The sequence below is a fragment of the Ovis canadensis genome, chromosome 3 (assembly GCF_042477335.2).
Source record: "Ovis canadensis isolate MfBH-ARS-UI-01 breed Bighorn chromosome 3, ARS-UI_OviCan_v2, whole genome shotgun sequence".
NCBI classification, from domain to species: domain Eukaryota; kingdom Metazoa; phylum Chordata; class Mammalia; order Artiodactyla; family Bovidae; genus Ovis; species Ovis canadensis.
The window spans coordinates 215,312,322-215,326,717 of NC_091247.1; the positions used below are offsets into that span (position 1 = coordinate 215,312,322).

The window sequence follows — 14,396 nt, forward strand, 5'->3', positions numbered from 1 at the left end:
ACCACGATACACTTGACTGGCCCCAGCAGAGGGATGGTCAGGATCTTTATTGACAGGCTGGGGAGGGCAGGGGGGGCGACCCTCTCTCTCATCTTCCTCATTTACAGCACCCACTCTGGCCCTGCCCCCTGCCAGTTCTTTCCACTTCGGCCTTGCCCATCTTCTGTCTGTCCTAGGCCTAGAGGTCCATCCTGGCTGGGCCCAGGCCAGTCCCCAGGCTAAGTCTGTACAGGGTCCTCCAAGTCCAGGGTTGCGTGGCCCTGGTGATCCCCAAGATGGCAGGGTACAGGGATGGAGGCCTCACTGTACTGCAGCGGTCACACAGGGGCTTCCCAGGGGTCCCCGACATCAAGGCAGACCCTCCACAAGTCAAGAGGCCATATCCCCGAGAAGCTGGGCCGGTCCCCTCACAACTCCTCTCGAATGCGAGGCGGCTTCCCAGCCTTGTCCTGGAGCCGTGGAAGCCTTCGGCTGGGGGGTTCTGGGCCGGGGTCCCTGCTGGCCACGTCTTCTTCATCCTTCTCCGGCCCCCGCAGCAGGTCTTTGGCTTCCGTCCACTCCTGGGGAGTGAGGAGGAGGGTCTAGGCTGATTTCCCCCTCACCAGCATCTGCCCTGCCCCGGGACTCTCCCTGGGTCACCTCAGCCCCACCCCTTGCCCGCCAGCGTGCCCACCCCTCACACAGCCAAGCCCCACCGCCTGCTCACCTGCTCCCTGTGCTCAGGGGCCCAGGTGTGCCACAGTGCCAGGGCACAGCGCCGCCCCCGTGTCACGGCCCATACGCCGTGGGGATTCTCCACGCCCGAGCTGAAGGCCACGAGGCGGCCGCAGCGAGGCCGAACCTGTGCCTGGGTTGGGGGGGTGGATGGCAGATTCAGCTCCAGGGAGAGGTCTTCAGAGACCTTGACCCTGACTCCCTGGAGCAGGACGGGGTAGGGGCTCAGACAGCAGGAGCTCTCTTGCCCACCGCATCCCCTCCTTAGTTCAGGGACTACCTTGGGGCAAGTGGCAACCAGGCCTCCACTGGGAGCACCGAATGCCAGACTGGAGGCTGGAGGAGTTGGAGCCAAAAGGAGAAGGGACTCTGTCCGCCCCTGTGCCCTGCTTCTTCTGCCCACCCTCTGCCCAACCAGACTCTGGGTTCTGGGCATCAGGGTCCTGGGGACATTTTCCACCCCAGAGAGGGATTGGATGACAGGGAGCTGGTGGTGGTGAGCAAAGAAGGAGCTAAATGGATAAGGCAGAGCAATGCACAATAAAAAATCACAGCTCCGGTCCTTCTGCTGGTCCTAGACCTGAGCTTCTACCTGGAGTAGAGGCTTGGAGTCCTGTGCTTCAGCGCCCAACCTTTATTTATTTTTGAGTTTTTTATCATTTATTTAGTTATTTATTATTTATTTATTTGGCTGTACCGGGTTTTAGTTACAACACACAAGATTTTTCAGTTGCAGCATGCAGAATCTAGTTCCCCAACCAGGGATCGAACCTGGGCCTTCGAGTCTTTGGGGCACAAAGTCTCAGCCACAGGACCAACCAGGGAAGTCCCTCACCTTCCCTCCTATAGGAAGTGAGGTGATCACTGAAGGCAGGGCCTGGAGGGGCCCCTTGGAGGTCTCCTGGGAGGAGCTAGGAGAGCCCCTGAACAGACAAGAGTGGGGAGATGCTGCAGAAGCCGGAAAGGAGAGGGTTGACTCTATAAACATAAGTTTAAGCAAACTCTGGGAGATAGTGAAGGACAGGGAAGCCTGGCCTGCTGCAATCCACGGGGTCACAGAGTCGGACACAACTTGGCGATTAAACAACAGCAACAAAGGCGGCCCCAGCCATCTCGCTGCATTTGCCTCTGGGCACCCTCTGCTTTGAATCCCCAGCCTATGGCTGGGCTCCCTGCTCCCCTCCCTGCCCCCTGGTCCCCCAGTTACCGTGACCGTGAGGGCATTGGGCTCTGTGAAGAACAGGTCCCCACCCTGGAAGTCATCGTTGAGGTAGAGGAGTCCACTGGGGAGAGAGGAAGACAGGAGGCAGGCAGTGAGACCCCAGCCAGGTGTCCCGCCCAGCCCCTGGAGGGCCACCGACCTGTAGTCTCGGTAGGTGTAGGCCGGGGGCTCCCGCCAACATTCCCCGGTGTCGGGATCCAGGACACAGTTGTCGGCGTGCACCGGGTGGCTCAGGTCCATGCGCTGGGCCTGCTCCCCTGAGAAGCCAAGGGCCTGGTGGGCGCCCACCCACACCCACCCTATAGATCCAGGGTCACAGCCAAGCCCCCACTGGGCAGGGGCGTCAGTCCTCCTGCAGTGAAGATGGAAACCCACACAGCAGGGATGCTGAGGATGTGCAGGGCCCTGCGATGGGGGGGGCCCTGGAGGTTACCTTCTATGGCGCTCCGGCACACCAGGTGGGTGAAGGAGAGGTGCAGGGGCCGGTCGGGGGAGAAGTAGGCCTGGGTTAGGCTCCGCACCCGCTCGCTCACCTCCAGGAGCAGCTGGGCACCCTGACTGCCCACTGCCCCAGCCCGGGCCAGCTGCGGCAGAGAATAAAGGGTGGGGAAGGGGAAGTGTGGTAAGGCTGGTCCCAGCCCCTACCCCACCTCCACTGCCATCCACCCATGGTTTGGGGCTCGCAGCTGCCCATCAACCCAGCCCAGACCGCTCCTTTCATTATCTCTGTGGCAACAACCTGGATCCCTCAGTGGGGAACCCCCTCCATCAGTCCTGGGCTGAGAACTCCTGAGTCCCAGGAGAGCCCTCCACAAGCAGAGAGACCAGCCCTCTTCTCCAGCTCTGTGTCTCCTCACCTGCGCGGCCTTGAGTACCGTGAGCCCCTCAAAGCGTTCGTGGGGGGTGTGTGGGGAACGGCGACCCCGATAGCCAGACCTGGCTCCAGCCTCAGCTGCATCCTAAGCAGAGAGGGAGTTGGCTATGGGGTCACCCTGCCCAGATCCGGGCTACCACCCACCTCACAGGGCTACACAGCCTTCCCTCCAACCAGCCAGTCCCTGGAAGAGGCTAGAAGCTCCTGCAGTTCTCTGAGCTGCTGCCCTTTCCAGAGAATGACCAACTCCACGTCTGTGTGGTCACTCCTGGTAAATATCTGGAACCCCACTGGCCGAGGGGACTGTGCATAGGACTCTGGAGGGCTTCCTACAGTGCGGAAGGGGCTCCGGGAGATCAGGACAGCAGGGAAAGGGGCAGGACGCGCTCAATCACTCTTTCTGACGGGCTGAGAACAGAGGAGTCTCTCTGGAGCAAGACCCTGGCAGGAGGTTCAACAGTTAGGCCAGGTCCCCGCAGACCTGAGGTGGGGACGTGGCACCAGCCGACACATCTCTCTCCCATCCCTTCTCACCTGACACACTCTTGGAGAATGTGGGAACCCTTGATGCTGACTCCAAATCCTCCAACTGCCTCCACAACTCTCATCACCCTTTACTGACACCTCTTCAATCTGCTTTTTCTTTCTTTTTTCTATTCAGTCTGCTTTTTGAAGCTCAAAGCACCACTATCTAGTTACCCCGTACATAAGCCTCATCTCTGAGAGGCCACCTAGTCACTCAAGCTCTCATTCATTCATCCATCATTCAGTAGGCATTGAGCACCGTGTGCCAGGCACTGTTCTGGGCACTGGGGACTCAACTGCGAACACGAAAAGTCCCTGCTACTACAGGCTTTATATTCTGAGAAAAACAAACCAGGTCAATTCAGACAGTGATGTATTACATGGAAAATTAAAGCAGAGTTACAACCTTGCAAGCGCCCTGGCAGAGGCTAGGGGATAGCTGATACTGGGGAGTTACCCTTGAGTTCATTCTTCATCACTCACATAGATTTCCTCTGAGGCCCTAGTGGTAAAGAACCTGCCTGCCAATGCAGGGGACGTAAGAGATGTAGGTTCAGTTCCTGGGTCAGGAAGATCCCCTGGAGGAGGAAATGGCAACCCACTCCAGTATTCTTGCCTGGACAACCCCATAGACAAAGGAGCCTGGTGGCTCCATGGGGTACCAAAAGGTTGGATAAGACTGAGCACCCACACACACACACACACAGATTTAGTTCTTAACTTCTCTTTCTTTGAGTTTCTAAATATTTCTCATCTGTCCTCGTCTTCATTGCCTTGAAATGAGACCTACCCGAGGGCTGTCACCCCTAAGCTCCTCCTTACTTCCCTGTCCCGTTGCATTCTCTGTGCTGCCACTAGAGGGCGCTCCCGGTCCTAGAGGACGAAGACTCCAGACCCTGCACTTTGGAGTTCTGCAGAAGACAAAAATCCACTCCTCCTTAAATCCTTCTGTAAACTGTCCACCATCTACAAAGAGAGCCCAAACTCCTTGGCAGGGTACAGAGGTCCTCACCCATCTCTCAACCCGCGCCTCCTCCCCATTCCTGCCCCTGGATAATACACAGCCTGATAATAGCAACAGCTCATACTGAGTATTTGCACATTCTTCCAAGAGCTTTACCGTGTACTGACTCATTTAATCCTCATAAACAGCCTTACAACAAAACCACCGTGTTTAGCCCTGTTTTGTAGAGGAGGAAACGAGGCTCACAGATGTTGAAATACATGGCCCAAGGCCACACAGGTAATTCCTGCTGGGCACGCCCATGCTCTGAACTCCTGTGCTCCACTCCAGTTCCCAAACCCCGCCCCCTCATTTTTCTTCCCGGCAGCCTGATTTTCCTCCCTTCTTTATCTGGTTGTTGTTGCTGTTGTTCAGTCGTTCAGTCCAGTCTATTTGCTACCCCATGGACTGCAGCACGCCAGGCTTCCCTGTCCTTCACTATCTCCCAGAGTTTGCTCAAACTCATGTCCATTGAGTCAGTGATGCCATCTGACCATCTTGTCCTCTGTCATCCCCTTCTCCTCCTGCCTTCAATCTTTCCCAGCATCAGGGTCTTTTCCAGTGAGTCAGTTCTTAGAATCAAGTGGCCAAAGTATTGGAGCTTTAGCTTCAGCATCAGTCCTTCCAATGAATACCCAGGACTAACTTCTTTTAGGATTTTCTGGTTGGATCAACTCTACACTTTCACTCTACTCTTTCACCTTGCAGTCCAAGGGACTCTCAGGAGTCTTATCCAGCACCACAGTTCAAAAGTATCAATACTTCAGTTCTCAGTTGCCATGGGCAGAGTTCCTCACGCTGGCCCCCGGCATATCCCCCAGGAAGGAGGCTTGGCATATGCAAAAGCGTGATCAAGCCTCACTCAGCCTTCTTTATGGTCCAATTCTCACATCCATACATGACTACTGGAAAAACCATAGTTTTGACTAGACCGACCTTTGCTGGCAAAGTAATGTCTCAGCTTTTTAATATGCCGCCTAAGTTTGCCATAGCTTTTCTTCCAAGAGCATCTTTTAATTTCATGGCTGCAGTTACCATCTGCAGTGATTTTTGGAGCCCAAGAAAATAGTCTGCCATTGTTTCCATTGTTTCCCCATCTATTTGCCACGAAGTGATGGGACCAGATGCCATGATCTTCATTTTCTGAATGCTGAGTTTTAAGCCAGCTTTTTCACTCTACTCTTTCATCTTCATAAGGGGCTCTTTATTTTTTTTAATATTTTATTTACTTATTTATTTTACTGAGCCGGGTCTTAGTTGCAACACTCAGGATCTTTCATTGCAGCATGTGAACTTTTATTTGCAGCAGGGACAGAACCCGGCCCCCCTGTACCGGGAGCACAGAGTGTTAGCCATTGGACCACCAGGGAAGTCCCCATAAGAGGCTCTTTAGTTACTCTTTGCTTTTTGCCATAAGGGTTGTGTCATTGGCATATCTGAGGTTATTGATATTTCTCCCAACAATCTTGATTCTGGCTTGTGCTTCATCCATCCCGCCATTTCACATGATGTACTCTGCATAGAAGTTAAATAAGCAGGGTGACAATATACACCCTTGATGTACTCCTTTCCCAATTTTGAACCAGTCCATTATTCCATGTCTGATTCTGAATTTTGCTTCTTGACCTGCATACAGGTTTCTCAGAAGGCAAGTAAGGTGATCTGGCATTCTCATCTCTTTATTTGCCACAGTGTGCTGTTGTTTCTCCACGGTCAAAGGCTTTAGCATAGTCAATGAAGCAGAAGTAGATGTTTTTCTGGAATTCCCTTGCTTTTTCTATGATCCAATGGATGTTGGCAACTCATGCTGTCTGGTTAACTCATGCTTAAGATGAAGCTCAAATGCCACCCCTTCCAGGAATTCTTCTGTACTTTTCATCTTGGTGCTTCTAATTGGATGAGTACGTCTTTTATCAAACTCACCACCTGCTGTGATTATGTCTCCACGCCTGATGCCTTCTCTGTACACTGAGTTCCCAAATGCACAGTCTGTGTTTATCTGCTTCTCCCTGGAACCTGGGTATTTCCAGTATTACCAGGGACTCAGAGAAGAACAAACCCAGAGTGAGACTGAAGTTTCATATATTGGCAGACTCAACCTGGTGAATACAGATCATTCAGCCCGAGAGACGTGATGATGGAGAAGCAGCCTGTGTGCCTGCAGAGCCAATAACTAAGCTCTCAGCCAACCAAGGCATCTTCACCTGCACACCCACCCTTTTTGATGCATTTACGTTTTTTGTTTTGTTCCTCCCATCAGTTTCTAGCAAACTTCTGTAAAATGTCCAGCCCATGCCCGCTATGCCATGTCAGCTTAGTCGCTCAGTCATGTCCAACTCTTTGCCACCCTTTGGACTGTAATCCACCGGGCTCCTCTGTCCATGGGATTCTGCACACAAGAATACTGGAGTGGGGTGCTACTTCCTCCTCCAGGGGACTTTTCCAGGGATTGCCCCTGCACCTCCTGTGTCTCCTGCATTGCAGATGGATTCTTTACCCGCTGAGCTGTCACTGGGGAAGCCCCATGTCAGTTAAGTTGAGAGGAAAAGGAACTTGTCCACAGGAGGGAGAGAACATCAGCAGTCCCCAGTGGAGGGTCTGAGAGGGCAGAGGAGTGGGGAGGGTGGCGGGGGCGGGGGGAGGACAGGCCAACAGCAAGGGGGCAGGCAGCTGTGCCTGAGGGTCCCCCAGTAGCACTGTGCCAGCTCCTTACAGGTCCTCTCACCTTGGCCAGCTGCAGCAGCACCCCACACTCCGCCGGGGTGAGCAGCCCGTCCAGCACAGCTCGCTCCGACCCATTCAGCTGCCTCGCGTCTTGGGTCAGGGTTACTCCCTCCATGAGGAGGACATCTGCGGGGGAGGGACAGGGCAGCGGGTTGATGGTCCCCCGAGGGCAGACCCAGACCCTTCCAGGCTCCTGCCTCCTGCTGTCCCAGGAACTCACCCTTCCAGTGAGTCAGGGGCTTTGGTTGTGGAGGCTCATCATCCCACGGCCTCTTCTCCTGATCCTCTCTCAGGGGTGAGAAACATGCTCAATGAACACAGGCCAGTCCAGACCCATCTCTCCAACCCCGCCTCCCAGGACTCCTCCCCTTACCCTCCACGCAGGCCACGCCCCTCCCACCCAGGCCACGCCCCTCCCACCGCAAGGCACCTCCTACCTGAGCTTTTCTCTAAGGCCCTCGGGGATGAAGGCACCTGGGGTCCATAGGTCCTGGGATGGTCAGGAAAAGAACCATCACCTGCCAAGTCCACCTCTGAGACCTTGACGGTAGACCATGGGCTACCATACTATAGTCCTCCTGCTTCCAGAGGGGAAGGTGGAAATGGGGAAGCCCTGGACTCATTGTCAGGAGCCCTGGGTACTGGGCCAAACACCGCAATCATAATAACAACAACTTACAAAGCACTGTTCGCCAGGTGCTTTTTAAAGAGCTTTATATGTGTGTTAGTCGCTCAGTCGTGTCCGACTTTGCGACCCCATGGACTGTAGCCCGCCAGATTCCTCTGTCCATGGGATTCTCCAGGCAAGAATACTGGAGTGGGTTGCCACTCCCTTCTCCAGGGGATCCTCCCCACCCAGAGATGGAACCCGAGTCTCCTGCGTTGCAGGCAAATGCTTTACCATCTGAGCCACCAGGGAAGAGCTTTCTATACAGATGTGGAGTTTATCATTTAAAGTTTACAATAGTCTTATCAAACAGGTCGTATTAATGTGCCCATTTTGCAGCTGAGGGCTCTGAGACACAAAAACATAAAGTAACATGCCCAAGGTCACACAGCCCCTAAAGACAGGGTTGGGATTTAAGCGACGGTGCCCAACAGACTTGTCCGTTAGGGGACAGGGCAATGTCTGCAAACATCTCTGACGGCCACGACACAAGGATGCTAGCGACACCTTCTGGGCAGAGTAGGGACAGCCCCTTTTCTCCCAGTTAGGAAACACTGGCTTCAAACAGCAAGATAGCCGAGAAGGCTGCGGGAGCCTGCCTGACGCTGGAGCATTGACGAGAATAACCTCTGCCTTTTAGGTTCCCCTCAAAACTACCACAGAAAGAAGAGTATGAAAACAAGCATCAGACTTTCCTGTACTTTGTAGCAAGTGACATGACTTCAACAGAGCTATAAGTATGGTGTTTCCATTTTACAGGGAAGCTGAGGCCAAGCCAGCAAAGGTCCAGAGCTTGTCTGTGGCAGAGAGACCAACACCTAGGCCTGCGTGATCCCAAAGCTGCCTGTGACCACAGGCACCTGCCTGTGTCTTGTGACCCTGGGGCACAGAGTCCTCTCCAAGCCTCACGGGGTTGTGGAGAAATGAGACGTGCTGTTGAGGAGGGACGTGGCATACCCCGTAGGGCACTGCTGCTGTCCCCCTCCTGGGGGCGGCCAGGGGGAGAAGCGGGGTCACTCACGGGATCCTTGAAGCTGGCCCCCAGGTGCTCCACGGCATAGTACAGCTGTCTCTTCTCCCCCAGGGATCGAAGGACGAAGCGCTGGATGTCCTGGGGACAGTAGGAGCGGACAGCGGGAGGGGGAGAGTTAAGGCTGGAAAAGAGGAGGGCTGCCCACAGGCTCCCTAAGCCTGGTCCTGCCCCTCTGTCAACCCTCCTCCCTCAGCAGTCAGGGTCTCCGAGCTCAGACTGGGGTGTATGTATGTGTGTGTGTATACACACGTGCCCACTTGTGCACAGGTTGGGGCAAGCAGGGGTGAGTTTAAAGGAAGAAAGCTGGCCTGGACTCAGAAGTAGAGCCAGGGGACTTCCCTGGTGGTCCAGCAGTTAAGACTTTGCCTTCCGACACAAGCAGTAAGGATTCAGTTCCTAGTTGGGAAACTAAGATCTCACATGCCTTGCAGCCAAAATGCAAAAAAAAAACATAAAATAGAAACAAGACTGTAACAAATTCAATAAAGGCTTAAAAAAAAAATGGTCCACATTAAAAAAAATCTTAACAACAGCAAAGAAAATCTGCCTGCCAATGAGGAGACACAGGTTCCATCCAAAGCCCATGCAGCAATCAGCACAGCCAAAATAAATAAATAAATAAACAACCCAGTTCAGTTCAGTTGCTCAGTCATGTCCAACTCTTTGTGATCCCGTGGACTGCAGCACGCCAGGCTTCCTTGTCTGTCACCAACTCCCAGAGCTTGCTCAGGCTCATGTCCATTGAGTCAGTGATGCCATCCAACCATCTCATCCTCTATCGTCCCCTTCTCCTCCTGCCTTCAATCTTTCCCAGCATCAGGGTCTTTTCCAGTGAGTCAGTTCTTCAAATCAGGTGGCCAAGGTATTGGAGCTTCAGCTTCAGCATCAGTCCTTCCAATGAATATCCAGGACTAACTTCTTTTAGGATTGACTGGTTGGATCTCCTTGCAGTCCAAGGGACTCTCAGAAGTCTTCTCCAGCACCACAGTTCAAAAGCATCAATTCTTCGGTGTTCAGCCTTGTTCATGGTCCAACTCTCAAAACCATACATGACTACTGGAAAAACCACAGCTTTGACTATATGGGAGGGCTTCCCTGATAGCTCAGTTGGTAAAGAATCCGCCTGCAATGCAGGAGACCTAGTTTCGATCACTGGATTGGGAAGATCCCCTGGAGAAGGGAAAGGCTATCACTCCAGTATTCTGGCCTGGAGAATTCCATGGACTGTACAGTCAGTGGATTCACAAAGAGTGGGACACGACTAAGTGACTCACTTTCCCTTCACTTTGACTATGTGAACCATTGTCAGTAAAGTAATGTTTCTGCTAAAAAAAGAAACCACCTTCCAATGCAGAGGACATGGGTTCAATCCCTGGTCAGGGACTAAGATCCCTCAAGCCGCAGGGCAACTAAGCCCACACACTGTAACAAGAGAAGGCGTGCACCAACTAGAGAAAACCCACGTGCCAAGGAGATGAGCCTGTGGGCCACATGAAGACCCAGTGCAGCCGAAATAAGTTAGAAAAAAACAGAAAGACAGCCTGAAGTGGGGAGCAGGGAGTGGACACAAGGCCAGATGCTGAACTTGGGGTCACCTTTGGCCAGAATGGGGGGCGGGTCCAGGTGACTTCTCCACTGTATTTGTCTGATTCAGGACAACCTCACCGGGTGAGCTGGAGAAGGGAATGGCCACCTACTCCAGTGTTCTTGCCCTGGAAATCCCATGGACAGAGGAGCCTGGTGGGCCTACAGTCCATGGGGTCCCAAAGAGTCGGACACGACTGAGCAACTTAGCACACATCCACAGGGTAAGTGAGTAGGGGGTACCTCTCTGGGCCCGAGGCCAGGTCTCGGCTCCCCCAGCTGGGCCTGGTACTGGTCCAGAGCCGTCTTGGCAGCCTCATCCTCCGGGTAGAAGAGCAGGAAGCTCAGAACATTCTCCGTAGCCTGGGACAGATTCCCCACTGGGGACAGAGCAACAGCTTGGGGGTGCGGCCCAGAGACCAAACACCCCAGTCATCCTGGGCAGGGCCAAGAGCCGGGGGACAGAGGCAGAGCCGGAGAAGGTGGTCTCCCAGTGACCATCCCACCCAGCAGACAGCCTCATCCATTGCTTCTTTCCAAAGCTTCCTGGAACATACCTGGGCTGTGCGGGCAGAGTTCAGACAGGAGGAAGAGAGGAGAGAAGAAAGGAAAGTGAGAAGCAGCGAGGACAGAAAGAGCCCTGTGACCCAGCTCCCGAGCATCCCACAATGGAGAGCCAGAGTCCTCTGAGGTGATGGTCCCCAGGGAGCCTCGACCTACTCAGATGCAGAGATAGATGGAAGGATGGAGAGGTGGAGCTCTGGGTACCATCAGAGACAGACCTTCACTCTCCGGGTTCCAGCCCCAGCCCACCCACCCGGGGCTCACCCTTCCCCCTCACTGACCCTGAGCATGGGCCTCGTGCAGCCGCCTCAGTTGGGTGGGAAAGAAGTCGGGAACAGGGAGGCTGCGACCAGGACGCGTGGCCACGTCCCCCACGCAGCGCTGCCGGCATTGCAGGACACGGGTCCAGTGCCCTGTAGGGGACACAAGGGGGACTCACTCAGCTAGTGATATGCCTCCCCCCACCCCACGGCACCGTGATCCCCACCCCCCGCACTCCAGCCCCTTACCTGCGATGGCTTCATACAGACCGCCCTGGCTCCCAGTCCCCTCCTCCTCCTCTGCCTCCCTCTCCTGTTCCTCGGGGCCCTCACAGCCAGCCCGGCAGCTCTCCACCTGGGCCAGGCTCTCCTGCAGGGCCTCCTCCAGCCAGGGCAGTGCCAGGCCTGCCTCCTGGCGCCCAAGATGCTCCAGGCCGGTGTCAAAGGCTGCCTGTTGGGGAGGGGAAAGGTCAGTCACCGACATCCTGGGGGTGGGGCTGGAGGGTGCCAAGATAGATTGGGAGACAGAAAGAAGGGGAGGGGCGTTGGCCTCCCTGGGGCCTGGACTCCAGGTCTCAGGTCACCTTGGGGAATACAGGGCAAGCCTGAGAATCCGACTGTTAGCACGTGAGACTTCGAGTCTCAGGAGGAAAACCAGGTCCCAGAGAGGGACCCTCCCGTCAGGGTCACAGAGGACACACCCGGATTTCCTGATGCCCAGTAGACAGTGCGCAGCCAGGCGAGGCCTGTGTATCCCATCAGTCAAAGGTTGGGGGGTGGGCTGGGGTCAAGCTGAGGGTCTCACCCAATATGGGGGCGTCTCCAGGTCCCGGAAGCTCTGTGGCCGAACCCCTGACATCCGTCTGTACTTAGCCATGTCCTCCCGCATCTGCAGGTGTGCTGGGTTTGCCACAAAGAAGGTGTGCGCAGCGGCTGCTGCCAAGTCCAGCTTCTTCAGCTGAGGCGCGGGAGGGATGGGGGAGTCAGCCCCCAGGGCAGGGGTGTCAGAGTCTGCCCCTCCCCAGCATCCCCACCCTAGCCTTCTGGAAGACTGGTAGGTGAAAGCTGCCCACCACCCAACCTCCAGACCCCCAGTAAGTGGGGACTCTCAGGAGTCTGGTAGCCACCGAAAGGGGGTCTCAGAGACTGGAGTGGGTGGGGTGTGGGCAGAGGGACCTCACTGGAGAGACAAGGTGGAAGTGATGGCCGCGCAAGGTGGGGATGTAGGGGTGACCCTAGCCGCCACCAAAAGCCGCAGGTCTCTAGGACCCTGAGCTGAGGTGTGTGTGACCGGCGCCCCCCTTCCCGGGCCACGTAGGCGTTAGTAGGCAACAGCTACCGCACCAGTAGCTGGGCAGGGTCCCACGACCGGACACCGGAGCCCTCAGCCCTGCCCACCTCCTCTTTCTTTCCCGAAGCTCTCTCCTGCCCCAAGCGGAGGCTCACGCTCACCCCCTACTCGCCCCCCAGTTCCCTCTCTCCAGCTGCGTCTCCCGCCCCTGTCCCCGCCCCACTTCATTCCTGGGAAGAGGCGCTATCACTCCACGTAGGTCTCAGTAAGACTTCCTAGAACTCCAGGCCCCTGCCCTCCATCTTCGATCGGCTTCCACCCCCTTCCAACTTTGCTGCCACCCTCCCGAGGCCGTGCCCCACTCTGTAGGTAATGGTCGCGGTTTGCCAGGACCTACTCCAAAGGCGAGGTCCTGACCACACAGCCCCACCCGAGTCCCGGCGTTTGCTCGCCGCCCCTTCCCGGGAGCTGCAGGAGGACCCCCGGGCCCCGCACCTGGTAGTAGGCCCTCTGCAGGTAGTTGTAGGGCTCCCGCCGGCGGAAGGCGTCCCGGATCGCGCTCCCCACGCGGAGCCGCGCCGCGCCCCCGGGGCCCAGCCTCCGCGCCCAGCACTGGGTCAGGCACTCGGCGCGCCGCAGCGCCGCGCGGAGGAGCAGCGGCTCCCAGGCCCCCGGCCCGGAGTCGGGCCCCGGGGCGGCGGGGAGCGAGACCCCCGGCTCGGCCGCGCAGTGCGCTCCGCAGTCCAGCCGCGCGCGGCCCAGCGCCGCCCGGCTCCGCAACGCTTCCCGAAGCAGCGCCACCGCGGGCGCCCAGGCCCCCGCCGCGTAGGCGCGCAGCCCGTCCGCGTAGAGCAAGTCGGGGGCCTGGGGAGGCGCCCCCGGGGACGGCGGGGCCAGGCCGGGGGGCTCGGGGGATCCCGGGGGAGGCAGGAGCAACAGGAGCAGCAGCCACCGGAGGAGCCGGAGCATCGCGCCAGAGCCGCCGGCTGGCTGCAGGAGGGAACTGAGGGAGCCGAGAGCGAGAGGGAGGAAAAGGGGGAAGGAAGAGGGAGGGGAAAGGAAGGAGGGATGGAGAGGAGGGAGGAGCGCCGCCGGGAGCTGATGCGCCCGAGCCCCAGCCCGGAGAGGCCGGGGTGAGAGAGAGACTGGAGTCTGAGGACGCCCGCGGCGGCGGCAGAACGTGGAGAACGTGGGCTTTAGGACAAGCTGGGTGGCGTCCAGCGAGAAACAGACGGTGGAGAGAACAGGGCAGAAGCCGGCCCTGGAGCAGGCCTGAGGAGCCTCTTAGGACCCCTGACTCCAACCTCGGGGGGCCCATCGTGCGGGAATCGCTATGATGGACTGGACTCCCCTCCACTCTGGGCCCAGGAAAAGGAGAGTGGAAGCCTCCCGCACACCCACCCGCACTTGTAGAAGAAAAAGAGCTTTAGAATGCTGCAGGGCGGAGGGTAAACTCCAGGCCTGACACCAAGTCTGCTCAAACGTTTTCCTGCCCAGAAAGTGGGCGCATACACATTTGGGGAAAGGAGGAGAGCTGAGGCATGCAATGTGTCCCCCAGGCTCCTCTGTCCATGGGATTCTCCAGGCTAGAATACTGGAGTGGGTTGCCATTCCCTTCTCTAGGGGATCTTCCCGACCCAGGGATCAAACTCGAGTCTCCTGCACTGCAGGCAGATTCTTTATGTTCTGAGCCACAAGGAAAGCCCATGGAAGACAGAGACAACCTCTAAAACCACCTTCACAGATCTCAACAAAGATCCTTTACACCTGACACCAGCAAACTCAAGTGTATCTCCATGCTCCTCCACCCCAGCCCAAGATGCTCCCAGAAGCCCATCTCTGTGATTGTCTGCATACTTGTCTCTCTCTGGGTGTATTTCTGGGCCTCCATCCGCTGCTGCTCCATCCACTGCCCCGGCTCTATTTTGTCCTTTA

At 56.4% G+C, this 14,396-nt stretch overlaps 1 protein-coding gene across 1 annotated transcript; it reads right to left on the reverse strand.

Moving 5' to 3' along the window:
- Positions 1-12: 12 nt before the first annotated feature.
- P3H3 (prolyl 3-hydroxylase 3) lies at positions 13-13,498 on the reverse strand. Its single transcript, XM_069581379.1, has 15 exons — positions 12,957-13,498; positions 11,976-12,128; positions 11,420-11,621; positions 11,192-11,323; positions 10,590-10,726; positions 8,751-8,840; positions 7,500-7,552; positions 7,283-7,350; positions 7,064-7,188; positions 2,794-2,895; positions 2,370-2,520; positions 2,076-2,193; positions 1,922-1,997; positions 707-847; positions 13-560 (listed from the first exon to the last, which is right to left on the reverse strand). The coding sequence occupies exons 1-15, from the start codon at positions 13,428-13,430 to the stop codon at positions 408-410; spliced, it is 2,175 nt and encodes a 724-aa protein (XP_069437480.1). The 5' UTR covers positions 13,431-13,498; the 3' UTR covers positions 13-407.
- Between the last annotated feature and the right edge of the window lie 898 nt (positions 13,499-14,396).